At 33.3% G+C, this 21,241-nt stretch overlaps 2 protein-coding genes across 2 annotated transcripts; one reads left to right on the forward strand and one right to left on the reverse strand.

Annotated features, from left to right (window-relative positions):
* Positions 1-8,005: 8,005 nt before the first annotated feature.
* Positions 8,006-10,902, forward strand: LOC106768339 (pentatricopeptide repeat-containing protein At5g46580, chloroplastic). The gene has a single exon (XM_014653432.2). It carries the CDS (start codon positions 8,425-8,427, stop codon positions 10,558-10,560), a length of 2,136 nt encoding a protein of 711 aa, XP_014508918.1. The 5' UTR covers positions 8,006-8,424; the 3' UTR covers positions 10,561-10,902.
* A 253-nt stretch (positions 10,903-11,155) lies between these two features.
* Positions 11,156-15,912, reverse strand: LOC106768341 (protein phosphatase 2C 29). Its single transcript, XM_014653433.2, has 4 exons — positions 14,236-15,912; positions 13,912-14,025; positions 12,656-12,920; positions 11,156-11,857 (listed from the first exon to the last, which is right to left on the reverse strand). Exons 1-4 carry the CDS (start codon positions 15,793-15,795, stop codon positions 11,733-11,735), a joined length of 2,064 nt encoding a protein of 687 aa, XP_014508919.1. The 5' UTR covers positions 15,796-15,912; the 3' UTR covers positions 11,156-11,732.
* Between the last annotated feature and the right edge of the window lie 5,329 nt (positions 15,913-21,241).

Genomic DNA, 21,241 nt, shown 5'->3' on the forward strand with positions numbered 1-21,241 from the left:
ACAAAGGAGTCTAGGGCCTCACACCACCAAGAATCAACTCAAGCTTTGATAAATTTTATAATTGTTAAGATATTTTGATAAATTTTACGAACTTTTTATTTTATTTTGTAATATATATTATGGTGTAATAAGTTTATTACATGCACACTAAATTAAAGTACTTAATGCTAAATAACACTGTCACATTTTTATCTAAAAAGTATTTATTTATAATAATAAATTATCTTATAATTAGAAATTTTGTTTACAGTGTATTTGAGCAACATTGTTTCCAAGTCGCCGATTAATTTAGTAGGTAGTAAAAGAATGAATAAACGTTGAATTTTATAACTTATAAATTATAAAAATGGGTAGATTAAACAACATCTATTCCAAAATCAATTTATCTATATTAATATTTTTCTTAAAATCTATCCATTTTGCTAACTTTGAAAAAATATAACTATCTCCCTTTAATCTGGAAATACCATAACTGATATAGAAAATATTTATAAATTAAAAAAGTGTAAATTTTAAAATACATATAAAATTTGAGACTATAATAAAATCATGTGTTCGATAATGCAAACATATATTATTCAATGAAGCTAGTAATAAATCTTATTTATGGACTAAAGTTTTACTTATTATTATACAACTATGTTCCTTTTCTCAAATTTTGTCATAAATTTAAGAAATATAATCCAATATTTCATCTTAATTTATCATATAGATGCAAGAAAATTTTTGTAGGTAAGAATTCACCATTTAACATATAATTTATTACAAGTAATGTTTATTATATGATTATAAATATTAATCCATCATAGATGTTCAGATAGTCTAATTCATTAAAATTATATCCATCATTCATTAAAATATTTGCAACAACATTATTTATAACGCAATCAAAATAAATAATAATATCTATATATATATATAAATTAAATATACAACATATAATGTATAAACCTCCTTTGATGTAGTCAAGTAATGGTTAAATATTTTGCAAATTTAATTTATAAAAGACGGTTACAAGGAATCAAACTCCCACTTGAATCAAGCAAGACTTACTTTACGATAAATACATATTAAAAAGTTCATTTTGTGACATATGAAACAAAATTATACATTTTTCGTAATTAAAAAATAATAATAAATAATAAAATATGCACTTTTATTCAGCAGATCTATTGTCCAAAAAATGGTGTCAACAAATCTCAAACTTCTTAAAGCTAATTTGTCAAAAGAATATTGATATTTTAACAATACTTTTTAACAATTTTTTGACAACAGAACATGTGTCATAATTTCATTTGTTTGTTAAATTTATTTTAAAAAAAATATTTAAAATTAACTAATCATAAACTATCACATATCTATTATCAAGAAATTGTAAAAAAAAATTATAGAACATTTTTCTTTGCCAAAGCCTCAAATTGTAGTATCGATGTTTCAAGAATTTGTATACCAATAAGAGCAGTGCACAACAATAGGTTAACATCACTTCACTAATGACGTACCTCTAACGTTGATAATGTTTGGTCCAACATCAAACACAGAGAAAAACACAAATAAAAGTCCAAAAAAGATAACTAAGACAAATTTAAAACAAGACAGAGGTATTTAACCTCTTTGATACCAAATAATAAATTTAAAGCAAAAATAAAGAAATAAAGACCAACTTTTAACCCGTCAGTATCACGAGAATCATCTCTAATGATATAATATGCTGCATGATGAAAAAAAAAACATAGCACATGTGAAATTTATAGGGTTTTACCCACTATAAAATAATTGCCAAATTTTATGAAATTACAATATCAAAATCCATACAACAATTTCAAAAATTAATTGCCTAAATAGACTAAATGGAAATAATTAATTTAACATTAATATCTTATATTATCCTCCAACAAAATCATATCAAACGTATGCTGATTTGTGTTCAATATGGCAAAAGCTTACCATTGTAATAAAGTAATTTTGTTCACACAACCTGAAATTATAGAAGGTGGACAAAAAGAAATTTATAAAGAACGTGAAATGCATAATTATGTTCATTCTTTCCACAATCTTGGATGGATTGAAAGTAAGAAATACTATACCCATTCCAAATATAGATCCTAACATGGCTATGGTGCCAAAATTTCCTTAAAATCCAAACCAATTCACATCCCTTCTTAATTCATCATGCTACTTGTGTTCATTGTTGACAATTCTAAATACAGTTCAACAAATGCTCAAATTGATGGGACAGTTTCAATAAAAGTAATTTTATTTTTTCCGCGTCCGTAATATACGTATATATTTTACATAAGAAGGCAAATGTATATCAAAAACGTTTTTTTTTTTTGAATTTTCCTTGTGAGAGTAAAGTGAAATATTTTACTAATAATACAGAGACAAAATTGGCGGTTTCCTAAATTGTTAAATATTATTTTTATGATATATAGTTATGACTTTTACAAAGTGGTAAAACATGTATGTTTGTTTGACTTGGACTAAACTAAACATTCATGGTATCTTTTTTGTTGAAAACTTGGATAGTGAAAACAATATAATATCATTTGTATTTTAGTTTTATCGTTTTCATTGTAATAAAGTGTTGAAGGAAGAGAAATTGTCGGAATGAGGGTATTGTAAACACAAAGCAGGAGATGTGTTGATGGATCCAATGCAAGTTTGTGATTATGTTGAAGACACAAGAGTCAAACATGAAACATGAATAAATCACTTTAAGCTGCCAATGCATGCAGTGCCAAATCAAACTCGTCTCACTTAGCGGCTATTATCTCAACAGGAATACCATCCGAACTCACCTCGTGCTTCACGATCGTATCAACAGGATTCAGTTATTTCATGCTTTTCATAGGATGTTTGTTTTATTTCAATTTTTATTAATAATTTAATGATGAATTCCATATAGTGCATCCTCGAGCAGCCGCCATAGACACTATCGATATCCTATTAAGTTTGTGATGTGGGAAGTGATAGGGTACGAAATTTCCTCTAACAAGAGCACCCTATAGACCTAATCATATAATATTAAGCATGATTTAACGTTTGTGGGATGGTTGAAAACGGTAATAAAGTGAAGATCTTCTTCTTCACAAGTTGCTGAGAAATGAAAACTTAAAACATGGAATCAATGCCATAATGTCGTGTTACACATGGCACCCCATTATCAGCTCCTTAACTTGATTTTTTTTTTTTTACCCAAAAGTAAAGAAAGGTTTAAGTGAATATAAGTGTGAGATATTGGATAGATGAGACCTTTCTTTTTCCCTCATATTTCTCATTGTACTTTCGTTTTCTTGTTTGTATTATCTCTTTGACAATATTTCTTTCATCTTTTTAAATTCTTTTTGTCTCTATTTTTGTACAATCAGATCATATTAGAAATCACTCTTGGTGAGTAAATTTATATTTTATCATTTAAATCTATCTTTGATCAATTCATTTTTCATATTGGTTAAAAATTGTGATTCTCTCGACTAATTCTCTTTTTTATTTATGTTTTTTTGGGTTAGAATTATAGGTGACTGGATTTTGATAGTTTTAAGTTAAATTCATCTTTTACTTAGACTCTGAGTAAATGTTTGGTGAAGAAAATTATCTTGGATGCATTACAGAAATAATAAATTTGTTATAACCATAAATTGTGTTAATTGTAGAATATTTTATTAAGTTAAATTAAATTGAAATTTTTGTTGAAGTGATTAACTTAAGGCATGTTTACATTAAAACTTTATAATGTTAGGTTTGTTTGCCCATTGATATATTTTTTGATTAAGAATTTGTTATTGAATTGTTTTTTAACTTCAAATTGTTTAGTTTGAAATTATAAAAGTTGATTATACACTATAGTGGCATATTATTTGTGTAATAATATATATTCTTTCTCGCTTTTCAAACTTTTTAAAGTGTATGAAAATGTTTGTTTTTTTTGGGAAATATTAGTAAAATTTTGTAAGCTAATAACTATGACTTTTTCAAGATTTGATCAAGTAACGGGATTTAGTGATTTAAAAACCAAGCTAATTAGTCTTTATGGTTGGAGATTTCACATTAATTAAAACTAAGATAAATTTACATTATTTTATAAATAGGTGTAAATAAGATAAATTTATATTAAATAAGTAGATGTAAAGCTCATTTTATAAACCGAGTTTGTAGGTATGAGATAGTCTTAATTAAATTTCACTTGTTAAAATGATATCAAAGTCATATATAAAACCTATCATAATAATGTGTTGTTGAACCTATAATGTCATCAGTTGCATGAAATAAGTGTTGGAAATTTCATATCCACTATAAATAAGAGAAATTTATAACATATAAGTAGGTGCAAGACTCATCTTACAAATTGGTTTGTATAATCAAATTAAACTTAAAGTTCACTTTTTAAAATTCAAGTTTGTTTGATTGAAATAATAAAAATAAATATATTTACTATACATAAAAAAATAATTGGAATGCATACAAAAATGGTATAAAATAATTATGAAAAATGAAAAAAAAAAAAGTTGTGCTAACTCAAGAACAATTAGGAGAATTTTTTCATAGAGTTTTTTGTTCAAAACTATGTGCTTAAATGGATTTGTATGATTTGTAAATTATTATAACTATTAAAGAATATTATTTGTGTATAAATATTAACATTTCAATAATATGAAAATCATTTTTTATAACAACTTTTATGTACCGGTTATAATTCATCCGCTATAAGTGATGTGGTGACAAAATTGTAAAAAAGATAACACTTTCTATACCAATTGTAGTTATAACAAATATAAAAAATAGACGTGATAATATATTTGTAATAAACTTTTTATACCAATTTTAGTTATAGTATAAAAAATGGATCTCATAGTATTTCTATAACAAAACATTCTAGTTATAACTAAATATCAGTTGTAATTAGAATCGATACAAAGATTAGTGTTTATATTTTTTTAAAACAGACAAACAAAGGGTACTCAAAATGTTTTTTTCTCATTTAGGGTTTCTTCTTGCAAGTGGCGTAATCAAACCGCAGATTTCACTCATTTCCTCGACAAATGGAAGTGATGTTCAAAATCATGTTATTGATTCAAACTCTTGTGCTTGAACATGAGTGATAGGAACAACATTATTTTCCCCTTCTTTTTCATTCTTCTTCCCTAACTTATAATCCTAGAACGAAGGAGATCTACAATGTAGAGATCATGGACTTGTGTTGAGGATGTCCTAAACGACCTAGGCAACATAAAAAGGGAGTTTTCGTTGTCGTCGGAGATGTCGCTAGACTACGTTGAAGGCATTGTCTGCTTCCCATCACATAAAGGTGTGGTTGGCTTGTGTTCGCATGGTGCGGCTTCACGATGCAAATTTGTGTGGATGGGGGCTCGATCTGCATCGATGGTTGTTTGGGTTACTAGCACAGTGGATTCAAATGTTGATTTGCAACTCTGGCGAGTGTTAATGATGGTTGCTTTTGTGGAACATCGACTAGGTTTACTTACGTGCTTGGAGATCTGTGTGAGTTGCGCTATTGTTGTGTGACGTGCTGGTTAACGATGGTAATGAAGACAAATTCTCTTGAAAAGAAGATATTCTCATGAAAGAGATCTTGAACTTTGTAATGTTAAATTTGGATAACCCATCATCATCCACGGCTAATCATATTCAAAATTACTCAAATCTAACTAATTCAAAATGTTAAATAATATATAAATTTGAAATTTAAATTCAAATATGTTGAATTGATTGTATTGAACCCAAATTCGATTTGACCCAATCATCTAGCCGATCATGAGTTCCATTTTTTTACCACTTACATTATTATATAGGAAGGGATAGAATACAACAACTAATTGTTGAACTTAATTAACCTATGAATAAAATTTTAGAATGTTAAAAATATTTTTTAAAATTTAAAGTTAAAAATAATACATTTTAATTTTAATTTGTAGAATTAAAAGAAAAGGTTACCCAAATTTAAATGATTAAAAATATATTTAAGTGAAAAAAAAAGCATAAATTTTTACACTCAATTTTTTTAAAATAATTTATGTATAATTATCAAATGTGTCTATTAAACTACGACCTTGAACAAGTTTGTTAAATATGAACTCTTTTAATTATAAGGCTATCTGAATATGAATTAGTTAAGAATTTTCACACTGTTGACTCAATACCTAACATTTGTGTAGCTTGTTAAAACGCGGGAAAAGATGGACAAAGGTGAAGTAAGAAAACTACTTTTATTTATTGCCAATCATTACTTACATCCCCTTTTACCGAAATATCCTTTTATCTTTTTTTTTTCATTTTTATGTTTTAATCAGTTTTCAGATTGTGCTAAATTTGCAAAGTGATTTTTGAAAATATTATTTTCTTAAAGTTAAATGTGATTTTAGTCCATAAACGTAAAAATAAATTTCATTGATACAATTTGGCCATCAAATTTAACTTTTCTAATCCATGTTTATAAAAAAAAGAATTAACATATTAACATTTGAATTTTGTATTACTTGTTACATTTAATTCAAATATCAATTTTAAAATTTAGATACAAAATGTATCAAAACTTAAGATAATAATAAATTTTAATTTCACATTAAAGTTGAAACTCTAATCTAAATTTAAGAAAATACTATTAGTAACCTCATTGTAAGATATGAAAATATTATCTTACAAGAAAATATTTAGGAAGTTGCTCCCTACACCTCCTCCATTTGCTCCCTCCACCTTTCCATTCCTTTATTACTGTTTACTCTATTCTTATTTTACTCTTGTAATAACCTTTGAAATCTCCTTTAAACGGATATGAGGATCCGTTCACGAATCTCAATATCCATTTAAGATAAAAGACATCAGTTCCGGCGAGGGATTCACCACAACATCAGCAAGAGAGGCAGCAACGGTGGAGTCGCGAGAGTTGGATAAGATTCTGTAGAGGGCGTTGGATGTGGACCTAGGTTGGATCGTGTGGAAGGCCAATGTGGTGTGTTTTGGAGGCTCATAGGAAAATTGGATTGTGGGTTTGGGATAATGTGGTGAACATTTGAACTTGACGAAGGGGATTAAGAGTTGTTGAAGAAGATTCCGATAAGGGAAGGAGGAGATTTGAGATGACGAACCTTTTGGATGATCGAAAAAGCGTCATGGAACCCAACACTGATTGGGATGCGCCACGTTTTATGCTACCCAACATTAATATCTATGCCACTGTAAATTACTTTTGTTTCTTAGTTTTTAGTATATTCCAAACATCAAATCAATTTTTACTTTCTACTACATAAAACTATATTAATAAATAATTGGTTTAAACCTCTTTTTGGTCCCTAAGTTATGAGCGGATGTTCAGTTTAGTTTCCGCTTTTAAAAATGTAAATTTGTGGTTCCTAAGTTATAAAAAATATATCAAATGAGTCCTTTTTTTATGTTCATGGTCAAAGTACAAAGAGCAATCTAAAGTGTTGTTATTATTAAGAAACAAATCAGAGCAATCTAAAGACGTAGCAGTTGTTAAGAAACAACCAAAAACAGTATTTCAAGTCAAAAGAGGACTCATTTGATACATTTTTTATAACTTAGGGACCAAAAATTTACATTTTTAAAAACGGGGACTAAACTGAACATCCGCTTATAACTTAGGGACCAAAAAGAGGTTTAAACCTAAATAATTTTATCCATTTTAACTTTTCTTCCTCCTTTTCCATCATGTAAAATAAATATTATGATATGGGTTGATAAATAATTTTATTTTGTAGAACGTGGTTAAGGTTTCAATCTCAATCCCGTGTTTATCAGAAAATTTGTGAAGAAAGATGAGAGTTTACTTAAATAGTTAGATAAATTTCAATATTTTGAGAAACTAGTATTTGAATTCTATAAAAGCGATATTTCTGATATTATAAAAAAAAAAATCTGCAGAAACTCAAACTATGTATATGTTGAAGATGATGAGTGAATACAAGAATAATGTGGGTGAGAAGATAAATAATTTATTAACCTTTTATATCTATATTAAAAAACTTGGAGAAGGTGGGAGAGGTGGCACTGTAAGAAGGTAAGAATGAAGTAGGATTGATGATTACTAACATTAAAACAAAATATAAAAAAAAAAAGTTAAAAAGGATAAAAAAGGTAAAATAAAGGTTATTTTTGTAATAGAAAAAAATTGAAGAAAGTTGGGGAGGAAAAGGTTGAGGGAGCAACATCCAAATATTTATAACTTTTAGTAAGCGCAGCCCAAACGGCAAAATCGGCCCAACTTGTGTATCTCCAAGTCCAGTCCAAAGAAAGTTCATATCTGTGTGTTTTTTTTTTTTTTTCAATTTGAAAGTGGAAATATCCTGAAATGAAAACAGAATTTGTAGTATTACCTCATATATTTTGGATTTAGATAAGGTTATGAAATAATATCTTGGGACTGGTTCTAACCAAAGAACTCCAATGGCTGCTCCACTGTCTACCGTTGTGGATGTGTACTTCACAGACACCAAAAGAACAAGATTGAGCGTCACCAACCATTGTAGGCAAAAAGGCATTAGAAAATGTTTCATACACTGCTCCACTTCAAATTCTACTCCAGAGGCTCCTCCCACACCAGCTTCAGACAGCAAGAAGAAGAGCACTTCCTTATCCGACCAACTCGCACCCCTCGCCAACAAAACCCTATCCACTGTCGCAGGAGACCAATCCTATGCCTTTTCTAAGGGAAAATCCACTTGGGTCAACCCCACCAAAGCAAAGCGCACTGTGTTGTCCTCTGAGAGACAGAAGCGCGCTACTTACTCGTACAGTCCACAGTTGAAAGATTTGAAACGCTTTGTTCATAAACTGAATGAGTGTGGTTCGTCTGAAGATGAATTCCTGCCTTCTTTGGAGGATATTCCACGCCCTCTTACTAGAGAAAACGTGTTGTTGATACTCAACACCTTGAAGCCATGGCAAAAGACTCGTCTTTTTCTGAATTGGATCAAGACCCAGAATTTGCTTCCCATGGAAACCATCTTCTACAATGTCACAATGAAGTCTTTGAGGTTTGGGAAACAGTTTGCGCTGATAGAAGAACTTGCACACCAGATGATCGACACTGGGGTTCCGCTGGATAACATCACTTACTCCACCATCATCTCGTGTGCCAAGAAGTGTAACCTCTTTGACAAGGCTGTGCAGTGGTTTGAGATGATGTACAAGACTGGTTTGATGCCTGATGAGGTAACTTACTCTGCTATTTTAGATGTTTATGCTAGGTTAGGCAAGGTTGAAGAGGTGATAAGTTTGTATGAGAGAGGTAGAGCGAGTGGGTGGAAGCCTGATCCCATCACATTCTCTGTGCTGGGGAAGATGTTTGGGGAGGCTGGGGACTATGATGGCATTAGATATGTGTTTCAGGAGATGGAGTCTGTTGGGGTGCAGCCTAATTTGGTTGTGTATAACACCTTGCTGGAGGCAATGGGAAAGGCTGGCAAGCCTGGGTTCGCAAGGGGCCTGTTTGAAGAAATGATTGAGTCAGGGGTTGTGCCGAACGAGAAGACTCTGACGGCGGTTATTAAGATATATGGAAAGGCCAGGTGGTCTAGAGATGCTTTGGAGTTGTGGCAACGAATGAAAGAAAATGACTGGCCTATGGATTTTATCTTGTATAATACATTGCTGAACATGTGTGCAGATGTTGGACTGGTGGAGGAAGCTGAAACTTTGTTCAGGGACATGAAGCAGTCTGCACATTCCAAGCCAGACAGTTGGAGTTACACGGCAATGCTCAACATATACGGGAGTCAGGGAGATGTCGACAAGGCAATGAAATTGTTTGAAGAGATGTGCAAGTTGGGTGTTGAACTCAATGTTATGGGGTTTACTTGTTTGATTCAGTGCTTGGGAAGGGCTATGGAATTTGATGATTTGGTAAGAGTTTTTTATTCTTCAGTTGAGAGGGGAATTAAGCCAGATGATAGGCTATGTGGTTGCTTGCTATCTGTTGTGTCTCTTTCTCAGGGTAGCAAGGATGAGGAAAAAGTCCTTGCTTGTTTGCAGCAAGCTAACCCGAAATTGGTTGCCTTTATTCAATTGATTGAAGATGAAAAAACTAGTTTTGAGACTGTCAAGGAAGAGTTCAAGGGTATCATGAACAGCGCAGTGGTTGAAGTGAGAAGACCCTTCTGTAACTGCTTGATTGACATATGTAGAAACAAAGATCTTCTAGAGAGAGCCCATGAGCTACTCTACTTGGGAACCTTGTATGGATTATACCCAAGTTTGCACCACAAAACTGATGAGGAATGGTGCTTGGACGTTAGATCATTATCAGTTGGTGCAGCACTAACAGCACTTGAAGAGTGGATGTGGACGCTCACCAAAATTGTTAAGCGGGAGGAGACACTACCAGAGTTATTCTTTGCCCAAACTGGTACTGGTGCTCATAAGTTTGCCCAAGGGCTCCATATTTCTTTTTCCTCTCATTTGAGGAAGCTAGCTGTTCCATTTAGGCAGAGTGAAGAAAAAGTTGGCTGTTTCAGTGCAACTAGAGAGGATTTAATCTCTTGGGTGCAATCGAACTCCACGGCAGCTGCTACAGCTACATAGATGATGGTAGCTCAAGTGGCATTCACGTTGTGCGATATGGCTAAAACCTAATACAATGATACTTTCAGGTCTACTTATCATCACTTGAAAGGCCAAGATATGAAGTCTTGAAGGCAGAGATGGGATGTACAATCTTCCGCTCATTTCTTACAATGTAAACACATCCTGAAATTTACTATTCTTTTTTTGTTTCCCTTCATTTTATATAACCCACCTTCAAGTTTGGGGAAGAGGCTGGATACATGCTCCCATGAATCAGTCGTTATGAAAATTGTTTACAGTCCTGTCTCCCATGCTAAATTGCACTCATTACAATAAAATGCTGGAAATTCTAACAGGGCATATTCGAAGTTGAGAATATATATTTCACAAATTTGCTTCAACTTATCCAAAAAGTTCACTCAAGTTATTTCTTATCTTTATTGATGTTAGAATTCGTCGTGTTTGCCTCCGAAAGAACCTTTACATTCTGAATTTTGTACACACATGCTGAAATACCGGACAACGAGTAATCCTTGAAACAACCGAATTTTTCGCCTTTAATTTACGAATGGCCATTTCCATTCTGCATTGTTTAATGCATTGCATTAGCCCCTAATTGAGAATAATCATTTTAATTGGCAACGGTGGATATCCACTCTCCGTTACAGATCGTCGTTTCTGACAAAGGACTGACTAGTCGAGTTCAATCAATACAATTGTATCCCCACCCATATACACCCATTTTCTTGGCTATTAGAAAGTTAAGAAAAGAAAAATGAAAACTAATGGAAAGTGTCTCGGCTATCAAAATTTCTATAATTTATCATCTATACAGCTGGAAAAAAAACGGGGGAGAGAGAATCGAGCTGCCAATGGAAAAAGAAGCAGCGGCTTTGCTTCTTTTTTTTTAACTCGTCAACAGAATTCACAAGGTCCATCTGCAATGCCTGTTCTTAGCTCATACCATTGCATTTAGCTTTCCTTAATTTTGGACAGCTATAGCGGTAGCTTTTTGCCAATTAAATCTGAGATTCCTCAGTTGATAATTTTTAATGTCGCAAGATCGCGAAAAACACACCCAGACCAATGACAAATGGACCTGCTCTGAAACTTCAGCACTGCCTTCATGGCACACACGGGTGCAAAAATGTCATCACATGTATAAGCCAACAGTTTAAGGTCTCATTGTCTCACGGATATTTTCCTGACGATTTCCAGATTCTCCCTTCAAGTGATATTACCATGACAGTAACATCATCGTGATACTTCCTCCGATCTCCTTGTGGTATATCAAGCAATTCATGAAAATCCATTCCTGCCACAAATCAATCCAAAATAACCTATAAATGGGTGTTGTGTAGGCATAAGAATTGGCAAGTCAAAAGTTTCTACTAGAAATGAACATATTCCTTGCATCAATTATTTTTTTGTTTTAGCCACATTTCTTGCATAATCTCCAGCCCGGGCAGGTTGAAAAAAGAAAAAGACCCCACCAGCAGCATTAAACGTATTTCAAAATAAGTTTTATCCAAATTACAAGAAGGGTATCACTAAAATAGTGCTTTCTGAAATTGGCTATATCAAACTCAGATTGCGCAAATAGTTTAGGAGTCCATAGAAGTGATGGGATTTTAATGAAAGTCAAATATAAGACTACCAAAGAACTGCCACCTTTCTAAAGAAGGACAATTAGGAAGGTGTTGTGCAAAACTACGAACTTTTAAAGCAGGAGAGTAGACATTCTAAGAAAGGAAAATATAAACAATCTCCCACTAAGTCAACACATTTTTCTGAGGAACATAAAATTTTAACAGAAAAGCTTGAGAACAAAGGTAATAAATAATAATTAATCAACTCCAACACCAAATATTTGTAGGGGTTCATTCAGATCCTTCACACTGAACACTCTGCAAGCCTTGGTGTTTTACTTCTTAAAATTTGTCATGGTCATTAAAATTTAGCATGACCATATAGGACATGGCAAAAAGCTTTTAATTTACACATGAAAAAATAATTACTAATTAATACTCCACATTTGTGTCACACGGCAAACTGCACATTTAACATGTTGAGCAAGACTGCAAAACAAGAAAGAGTCAGAAGATTCATTTACCAGCTTTCTTAGCTGCACGGAGAAGCACCTCTTCTATTAAATGTTGGGCCGGATCTCCTTCAGGAAATTTTTCCATGAAGCTCTCAACATGAGAAACCACTTCTTCATTGTTTAGATATTGATATAAACCATCAGATGAAAGGATCAGGAACTGATCTCTCTGGCATAATCTGTGGTGACGTAGTGAGGGAGAGCAGGAAATATACGGAGCAGTGCCAATATATTCATTTCGAAACATCTCTAGTACCGCATCATTCAACTTCGGCTATGGAAAATATCAATTCAGACAGTCATGTCAGAATACATTTATATTGAATATAAGTATGTAGCAACCCTAAATAAGAAAAACAAGACGACTTATAATTTAGCACGTAGATGTGCATCAACATGAGCAGCAGTATCACGAGGACAACAAATGTGGGTTTCATTACAACAATTGGCTACCAAAACTGGGTTTCGTTACTTGGAAAAGCAACATGGTCTAATGCTGGTACCAACATTGTTCATCAGATGCTTTAGTACAATATTGAATTACCAGTGTCAGCATGGTCTACCATCAATTGGTTTTATTCTATGGCTTATCATTCTATCAAATAGGAGTATATTGCGAGACTTAGGTCTATACGTGTGTTGGGTATAATTAATGTAGCCTCTTTGGCTTAGAGAGAAAAGGAAAGCGATCAATTAACATGAAAAGTTTTGAAATTTGCTGTCTCATATTGAGATACATTCTTCTATTCTGCAAAATAACTAATATAGTGGAAATTTTTGGCATACCAAAAATCTACAATTAAAATACAAAAAGATCATGACCAATGAGATGCGAGTGCTAGTGAATATAAAGAGTTAAAAGCACACATCAGAATCTATGGATACAAATATGCTCATGACTTCAAGCATCTATTTAGAGACTCGTTTATCTGCGCATATGTACTACTAACAAAGCTTAAGTTCGTATAAGTGAAAGCATAACAGGTGAGGAGAGTTAATTTTGACCATATGGAGAACCATAAGATATTCCTAAGCACGCAAACACACTCGTTGACTAAACAAAGGATTATCTACTAAGGTAGATGAATAATAAATCTTCGTCTGTATTAAAAAAAATAAAAATAACAGGGTAAATCATCACCCCGTCCATGATGCACGAACTATAAAAAAACAGCATATATTATTTTCTTCCCGATGGAAGTAGAAAATGGTTCAGAAGCACACATAAAACATTGTATTAATAAAACAAAGCATTTTCAAGACACCTGTTTCAAAAATCCAGCGCCAAATGCTCTGGTGACCTTCAGGCGACCTTTGACTCTGTCATTGACTATACATTGGGTATCATCAGGATGCTCGTTTTTAATCCTAATGATTTCCTGCAAAACAACAAGCACCACTTTTCAGCCAACTCTTAAGCATATCACAAAATGACTAAAGAAAAGGGGGGGGGGGAATATCAATAAATGCAACCACTAATAAAAGAATCCCTTCTAGTATGTTCAACTACTACAAGAACAACAAAAAATCAAACTTCGTGAACATGCAATAATTACTTAATACTGCACGTTACCAAATCTAGAACTTACTTCTTCAATGCTGGTGCTGTGGTCAGTAGAGAGTTGCAACGCCGCCAACCTCATTTGTTGAGCATTTTCACTTTGACCCAAACCCAATGACTCCTCAACTATGCTCTCAGCACCGGACTCAACACCTACCTTGCTTCCCGATTCAACAGTAGAATCGACATCCTTTGGTTCATAGTGTGCAACAATAGCCCTACTATCCCCAACATTCATCACATACACATCCTCATCCCTCATCAACACAACCAACAAACACGAACCCATCAAAGCAAGCTCCGGATTCGTATCCAGAAGCTTATCCGTCATATCTAAATACGCAACCTCCGAGACTTGAAGTGCCCGAGACAACGCACTCAAAACAAGTCCATGATCCACAGGACCCACCTTCCGCTTCCTCCCAGAGGGCTTCTCCTTTTCCTTCTCCTCATTACCCAAATTCCACCCCCTCCTTTCACCCTCCTTCTGCTTCGATAATCCCTGCTTCAACTTCGACAGCAACAGCCACCTCCTACTCACAGCAGACCCCGCATTGGCGTTGTTAACGCTCAACGCATCGTCCACGGAAAACGCAAACCTATCCGAACCAGAAAGGTCCAGTCCGTCCTCAGCGAGAAGCTCCCACAGTTTACGCCGTTTACTCTGCGTTCCTTCCACCACGGGATTAGTCTCTTGCGGCAACGGTTGTTCGTCTTCCAGCTCCCAGAACAAGCCTTGTAGCTCGCTGTGAACAGCACGGTAGAGGTGCCCCATCAGAAACTCCGGCGCGTCTGGGCCATTGAAACCGTCGTAAATCCCAACGTACAACCACCCTTGCTCCTCCGACACCACCACGTGGACGCGATCCTCCCCAGCCTTTCCCAACGCCCACTGCACATTGCCCTCACCGCCCTTCGCCTCCGCCGCCGCCGCCTCCTTCTTCTCCGGCACCGGCACCACCCACGGTCTCTTCATCTCTGTGGCGTTCCGATTGAACGCCTTCCGGAATCCCGAAATCACCTTCTTCTTCCTGCTTTTCTTTCCGTAGAGCCCGCTAAGCGGCGCAGAGAAGGGAACGTCGCCGCCGCCGCCGCCTTCGGCGGCGGGTAGAGGACCGGAGACGGCGTTGGCCTCGATTGGACCGGAGAGGAAGAAGCCGCTGACCTGGAAGGGCTCGCCGCCTCGGGGAACGGGCTGGAGCGGGAGCGCGCTAAACGACGCCGTGCTTTCGAAGCCATTGACGATATTGCCCTTGGTGTTAGCTCCGACGCAATCGAGGGTGTCTTCGTCAAAGTGAATGACTGTAGTGGGGAGAGAGCTGTTGGCGCTAACGGAGGCTCCGGAAATGGCTTTGAAGCCGGTTTCATGGGTTCGGGGCTCATGAGTGGGGGAGAAGCGGAGGGAGGTGGAGGGGCTGAGGAAGCGATCGGAGTGAGTAGGTGAGAGGAAGCGAGCGGAGGATCTGACGTAACAGAAGGAGTGTCCTAGGGTTTCGTCCAATGGGTCGGTGGCCTTGAATAGGACATCCTGGTCGGCCGGTTGGTTCCTCCCGTAGCACCAACGGAGGCTTGAAACTCCACTTCCCATCACATTTCCCTTCTCATTCACCTCAACTCTTTCTTCTTTCTTCTTTCTTCTTTCCCCACCCACCAATCCAACTCCAACAAATCAATCTAAACAACCATAACCAAATGAGAGGGAAGAAACACCAAAATTTAAAGAAGATATTATTATTATAATAATATTTTATGAAACCCTTTTATATGTGTAGAAATATGGAAGATCTTTTGTCCTTTCTGCGCCTTTTTCAAATGTTTTTTCTTCTGTTTGCGTGTCAAGTTGTTGCCTTGGGTCTCATGTGAGTTGACGGTTAAGCTCATAAACATCGCTCTGTTCTGCCCTTTATTATTATTATTATTATTATTATTATTATTAATAATAATATCTCTCTTTCGTTTCAGATCACTCAATTAATTTATGTCTCTCAAAAATACTAGTCAAACCTTTTATCAGAAAACGGTGTTATTTTATGAGATATCTGCATCACAGAGTCGTTAAGGAAAATAATTATTGGTTTTTTTCTGAAAAATAAACAGCAAATAATAAAGTTGATTAAAAAGAAAAAATCTATAATTTGAATTCAGAAATGTCTCAATCCTTAATTATGAGTTGATAATAAAAGTGTAAATACGTGTGTTTATACATCATTTTCATACTGCAACGACAGATTTCTGATGCCGTATCGATAATGCAACATTTAGAAAGAAAATATATAGACATATATGATGAAGTCATTTTAGCTATTGAATTTTTAAACATGTCAAAGATAGACTGAACACTAATATTATGACTATTTCTCCCTTCTCAATACTGCACTCCATTATATATAAAACAATTCATTCTCGTCATTTAACGTGTTGAATTTAAAATAATTTGACTGTTGTCATATTTTAATGTTTTTACATCATTGTTTTCAGACCTTATTCATAGTTCAATTCAAACCTTGTTATTAGTATATTTTTTTTTTCATTCATAGTTATTATTATACGTTCTGTGGTTGATGACTTCAACTTGGGAATTAATCACGTTTTGAAGTTGTCGTGGGTGAATTAATACAGCAAGATGCAACATGCAAATTGATTTACGAAGAAATCTACGTTGACTCGGTTATGAAGTTGTTTGTAGATTATTTTTAGGTTTTAAACATTTGTCGTTATTTTCTTTGAAGGAATAGAAAATAAATTAAACGTTGAATAGGCGAAGAAGATTGAAAATTGAAATGTTGCATTGCACGCAGACGAGAGGTTGACCAAAGTGAATAATTGAACAGCTACTGCTAGAATTGGTAAACTTAATGGAAGAAAACGATATTAAATAGTTTTTCTTTAAATGGTATAAATTTTTGGAAGCAAAATTGGGTTTTTTCTTCTCTAAGTTGTTTTATATGCGCGTAAGGTTTTAAGATATGATGGGACGCGTAGTATTTTTTATTGGATATTCGTGAATTAAACTACAGTAGTCGTATGGTTGGAAAATATTTGAATTATTTGAACACGTTAAGATTCCATTTATGTCTCTAAAGTTAAGAATACTTTTTAATTATGAAGAAGGCTGACTTTCATCTTATTTAACATTAAAACGTATTAAAGCCTAATTTTTAACATCTTTATTGTTGGGAAGAACGGGCTATCTTTTATTAGAAAACTATATATATATATATATATATATATATATATATATATATATATTCTTAGTCTTTTAACTTTTCAGTATGCAAAACTTTGTTATAATTTTATTATTAAATTTTAAAAATAATTAATATAATATTTTAATTCAATCACGTTATGTTTATTTATGTGTTAATAATGTGTTTCATTTAACATTAAAGGGAAGGAGTATCAAACAGCACACATAACTCAAATATTAATATAAAATACATTTAACATATAAAAAAATTATATAATTAAGTTAAAAAAACTATATTTATTATTTTTCTTTTAATTCATAAACCAAAATATATCAATTTTCTAACAAATTAATTTTAATTTTTCATTAAAATGTAAGGACTAAAAATATATTTAATTCATTTTGAAGAAAAAAACATTTTTAATTAGAATTTATTTAAGACATAATAAAATCAAAATAAAAAATATAAAAATTTGGTTCTTTTAAGTATTTTTTTTTATAAGAATTGTCTATTTAACATATTATTATAGTAAAAATTCGGTTCTTAATTATTAAAGAATAGGGAGATTATTTGAAATTTCTATTTTAAATAAAACTTATAATTCATTTTAGAGAAACATAAAAGATATTGGAAAGTGGTGGATCTCTTTTAAAATTGTAAAGAATTGAATTGTTAAAATTTGTTAAAACTCCTAAAAGTAGATATTAACGAAAAATAAATTTTGGTGTCTATTTAAGAAGTTATCATTCTTCATTCATTTATTTAAGTTTTATTGTAATAGTTTCCGAACATCTTGTGAACACAAATAAGATGGAATAAATTTCTAAATTTTATACGAGTTTGTATTAATTAAAACTGAAATAACATTACAATTTATAACTAAATGCAAAACGTTAACTTATCCAACTCCACTACTTTCCCGCAAGAATGAGTGCATTGTACCTAATTAAATCACAAGCTAAAATATAGCTTTTACTCCATAAAGAATAGGCCAATGACTAACCTAATTTATTTAAAATAAAAACTACTTAAAACAAAAACATTTTATGGGCTAACATTCCTTCTCACAAACTAGATGCCAATAGCGTTTAGTTTATCTCTTATGCTTCAATCATTTCTAACATTCTCATAAGCTTTAGAAACTGCTCTAGTTTAAGTGGTTTGGTCATTATGTCAGTTAACTGATTTTGAGTGTTGCAATAGCTTAACTTGATGTTTCCTTCTTTGACAAAAACTTTTAAAAAATGAAATCTAACATCAATATGTTTAATCCTTCCATGAAACACTAGATTCTTAGATAACTTAATGGTTGAATTATTGTCACATAAAACTAGAGTATTTTCTTGTTCTTTGAGTCCAAGAGTCTCCGATACTCTTTTAATCCAGATACATTGATATGCACATGATGCAGCAACTATGTATTATGCTTCTAGGTGGGCAATGTTACCACTGGTTTTTTTTTAAAAGACCATGAAATTGCTCCAGATCGTAAAGAAATCACCAAACTTGATGTGCTCTTCCTATCATCCAAATCTCCAGCAAAATCATTATTTATATAAGCAACAATATGTGTGTTTTTCCTTTTCTTGTAGAAAATACCAAGTATAATGGTGCCCCTTAAATATCTCAATATTCTCTTGGCTGCAGACCAGTGAGCTTTTGTTGGATTGGCCATGAATTTGCTAATTAAACTAACTCCATACATTAGATAAGGTCTAGTTGCAGTTATTGGAATTATTTTATTCTCTGTTCATATATGTGCATTTATGTTCATATATTTGTATACTTATATTCCTTTTCTTTATTGCTCTGAAAAATTGTATATATCAATTGAACTCTCTCTTTATCATTCAATAAGAAATACAATATTTCATTCTTTATTCTCTTGTAACATGTATTAGAAGAAAATTAATTATTGATCACGTTCTTCCGCAACCAATTCTCTTACTACCAAAAATATTCATCTTCTACCTCTTGTTCTTGGCTTTCCTACAATTTCTTCTCCTTCAATGGCTTCTGCAGTTGTTTCTTCTTCTAATAATTCTCAGGCGCAGTCACATTCCTCAACTTTGGGACTTTTTCAAGAGCAAATTCAAGGTCTATTGGCACTTCTTCCTCAATCTAATCCCACAGTCACATTCTACCGGTCTAGTGAGTTCTCATAATGTTTTCACTTCTTCTCAGAATCAAGGTAATATCTCTTCCCAATGGATTTTAGACACAGGTGTTACTAATCATATATCCAGTTCTTTGTCTCATTTTATTTATTATCATAAAATATCACCAATTGCAATTTCTCTACCCAACAAGAACTCTTCATTTGCTCATTTTTCTGGCACAGTTTCTCTTGGCCCACACCTTACCTTACATAATGTCTTGTTTGTTCCTAATTTTTCAGTCAATCTTATTTCGGTCACAAAGTTAACTAAATCTCTATCTTGTAAAATTATCATTTCTAAATTTTCATGTGAAATATAGGACAAGTCAACCCTATAGATGATTGGGAAAGCTGAAGAAAGAGATGGCTTGTATGTCATGATAGTTCCTGCAGCCCCACCCCTTACTTCACCAACTACTATTTCTCCTGAGAATTCTATTGCTTGTTCTACAATAAGATCTGACTCTACAGATATTTGGCACTCTAGACTAGGGCATCCTTCTTCTTCTTGTTATACCAAATTACGCACAATGTATGCCACTTTACCTGATACAAAATCCACTCCTTGTGATACTTGTCACTATTCTAAGCAAAGAAAATTGCTTTTTCAATTAAGTACTACTGTTTCAAAAGCTCCTTTGGATTTAATCCATGTTGATATTTGGGGGCCATATTGTACTTCTTCTGTTGATGGTTTCAAATATTTCTTAACTATAGTGGATGATATGTCTAGATTCACATGGATTAAATTGATGGCAAGTAAGTCTGATACAAGATCACATCTTATTGGTTTTGTTTCTTATATCAAAACTCAATTTGGCATTGATGTAAAAGTTGTTAGATCAGATGATGGTAATGAGTTTGCAATGACAGATTTTTATAGACAAAAAGGGATACAACATCAATTATCTTGTGTTGAAACACCTCAACAAAATGGAATTGTTGAGAGAAAACATCAACACATTCTCAATGTTGCTAGATCTTTAATGTTTCAATCCCATTTGCCAATAGTTTTCTGGTCTTTTGTTGTTCGTTATGTTGTGCAACTCATTAATATTTTACCTTCCACAGTTTTGACATATTTTTCTCCATCTCAGCTGTTACACAATGTTAAACCTGACATTACTTACTTGCGAGTTTTTGGCTCACTTTGTTATGCTTCAACTCTTCAAGCACATAGAACAAAATTTCAACCTCGTGCAAGAAAATGTGTTTTACTTGGTTATAAACCAGGAGTGAAAGGCTACCTTTTGTTAGATTTCAACTCAAGGGAAATTTTTCTATCAAGGAATGTAGTATTTTATGAAAATATATTTCCTTTTCTTACTAGTGACAAGCACTCACCTATTGATACACAAAATTTAAATTCATTGGATTTGGTCACCAAAATCAATTCATCTCCATCACCTCTTTTCTCAAAAGTTACTGATCAACCCTCTTTACCACCTACATCTCCTCCTTCTATTGTTCCAGACCCTGTTAGTTTTTCTTCTCAACCTATTTCTGTTGAACCTGCCACTGCTACTCCACAAAGGAAATCTACCAGGCCAACACATAAACCATCTTATTTGCAAGACTATCATTGCAACATGTTATCTACTTCTTCCGCCACTCAGTCATCCACAGGTACCTTATATCCTATCTCTTCATATCTCTCACATGATGCATTATCATCTCTTCATAAATCA

The sequence above is a fragment of the Vigna radiata genome, chromosome 7 (assembly GCF_000741045.1).
Source record: "Vigna radiata var. radiata cultivar VC1973A chromosome 7, Vradiata_ver6, whole genome shotgun sequence".
Taxonomy (NCBI): Eukaryota; Viridiplantae; Streptophyta; class Magnoliopsida; order Fabales; family Fabaceae; genus Vigna; species Vigna radiata.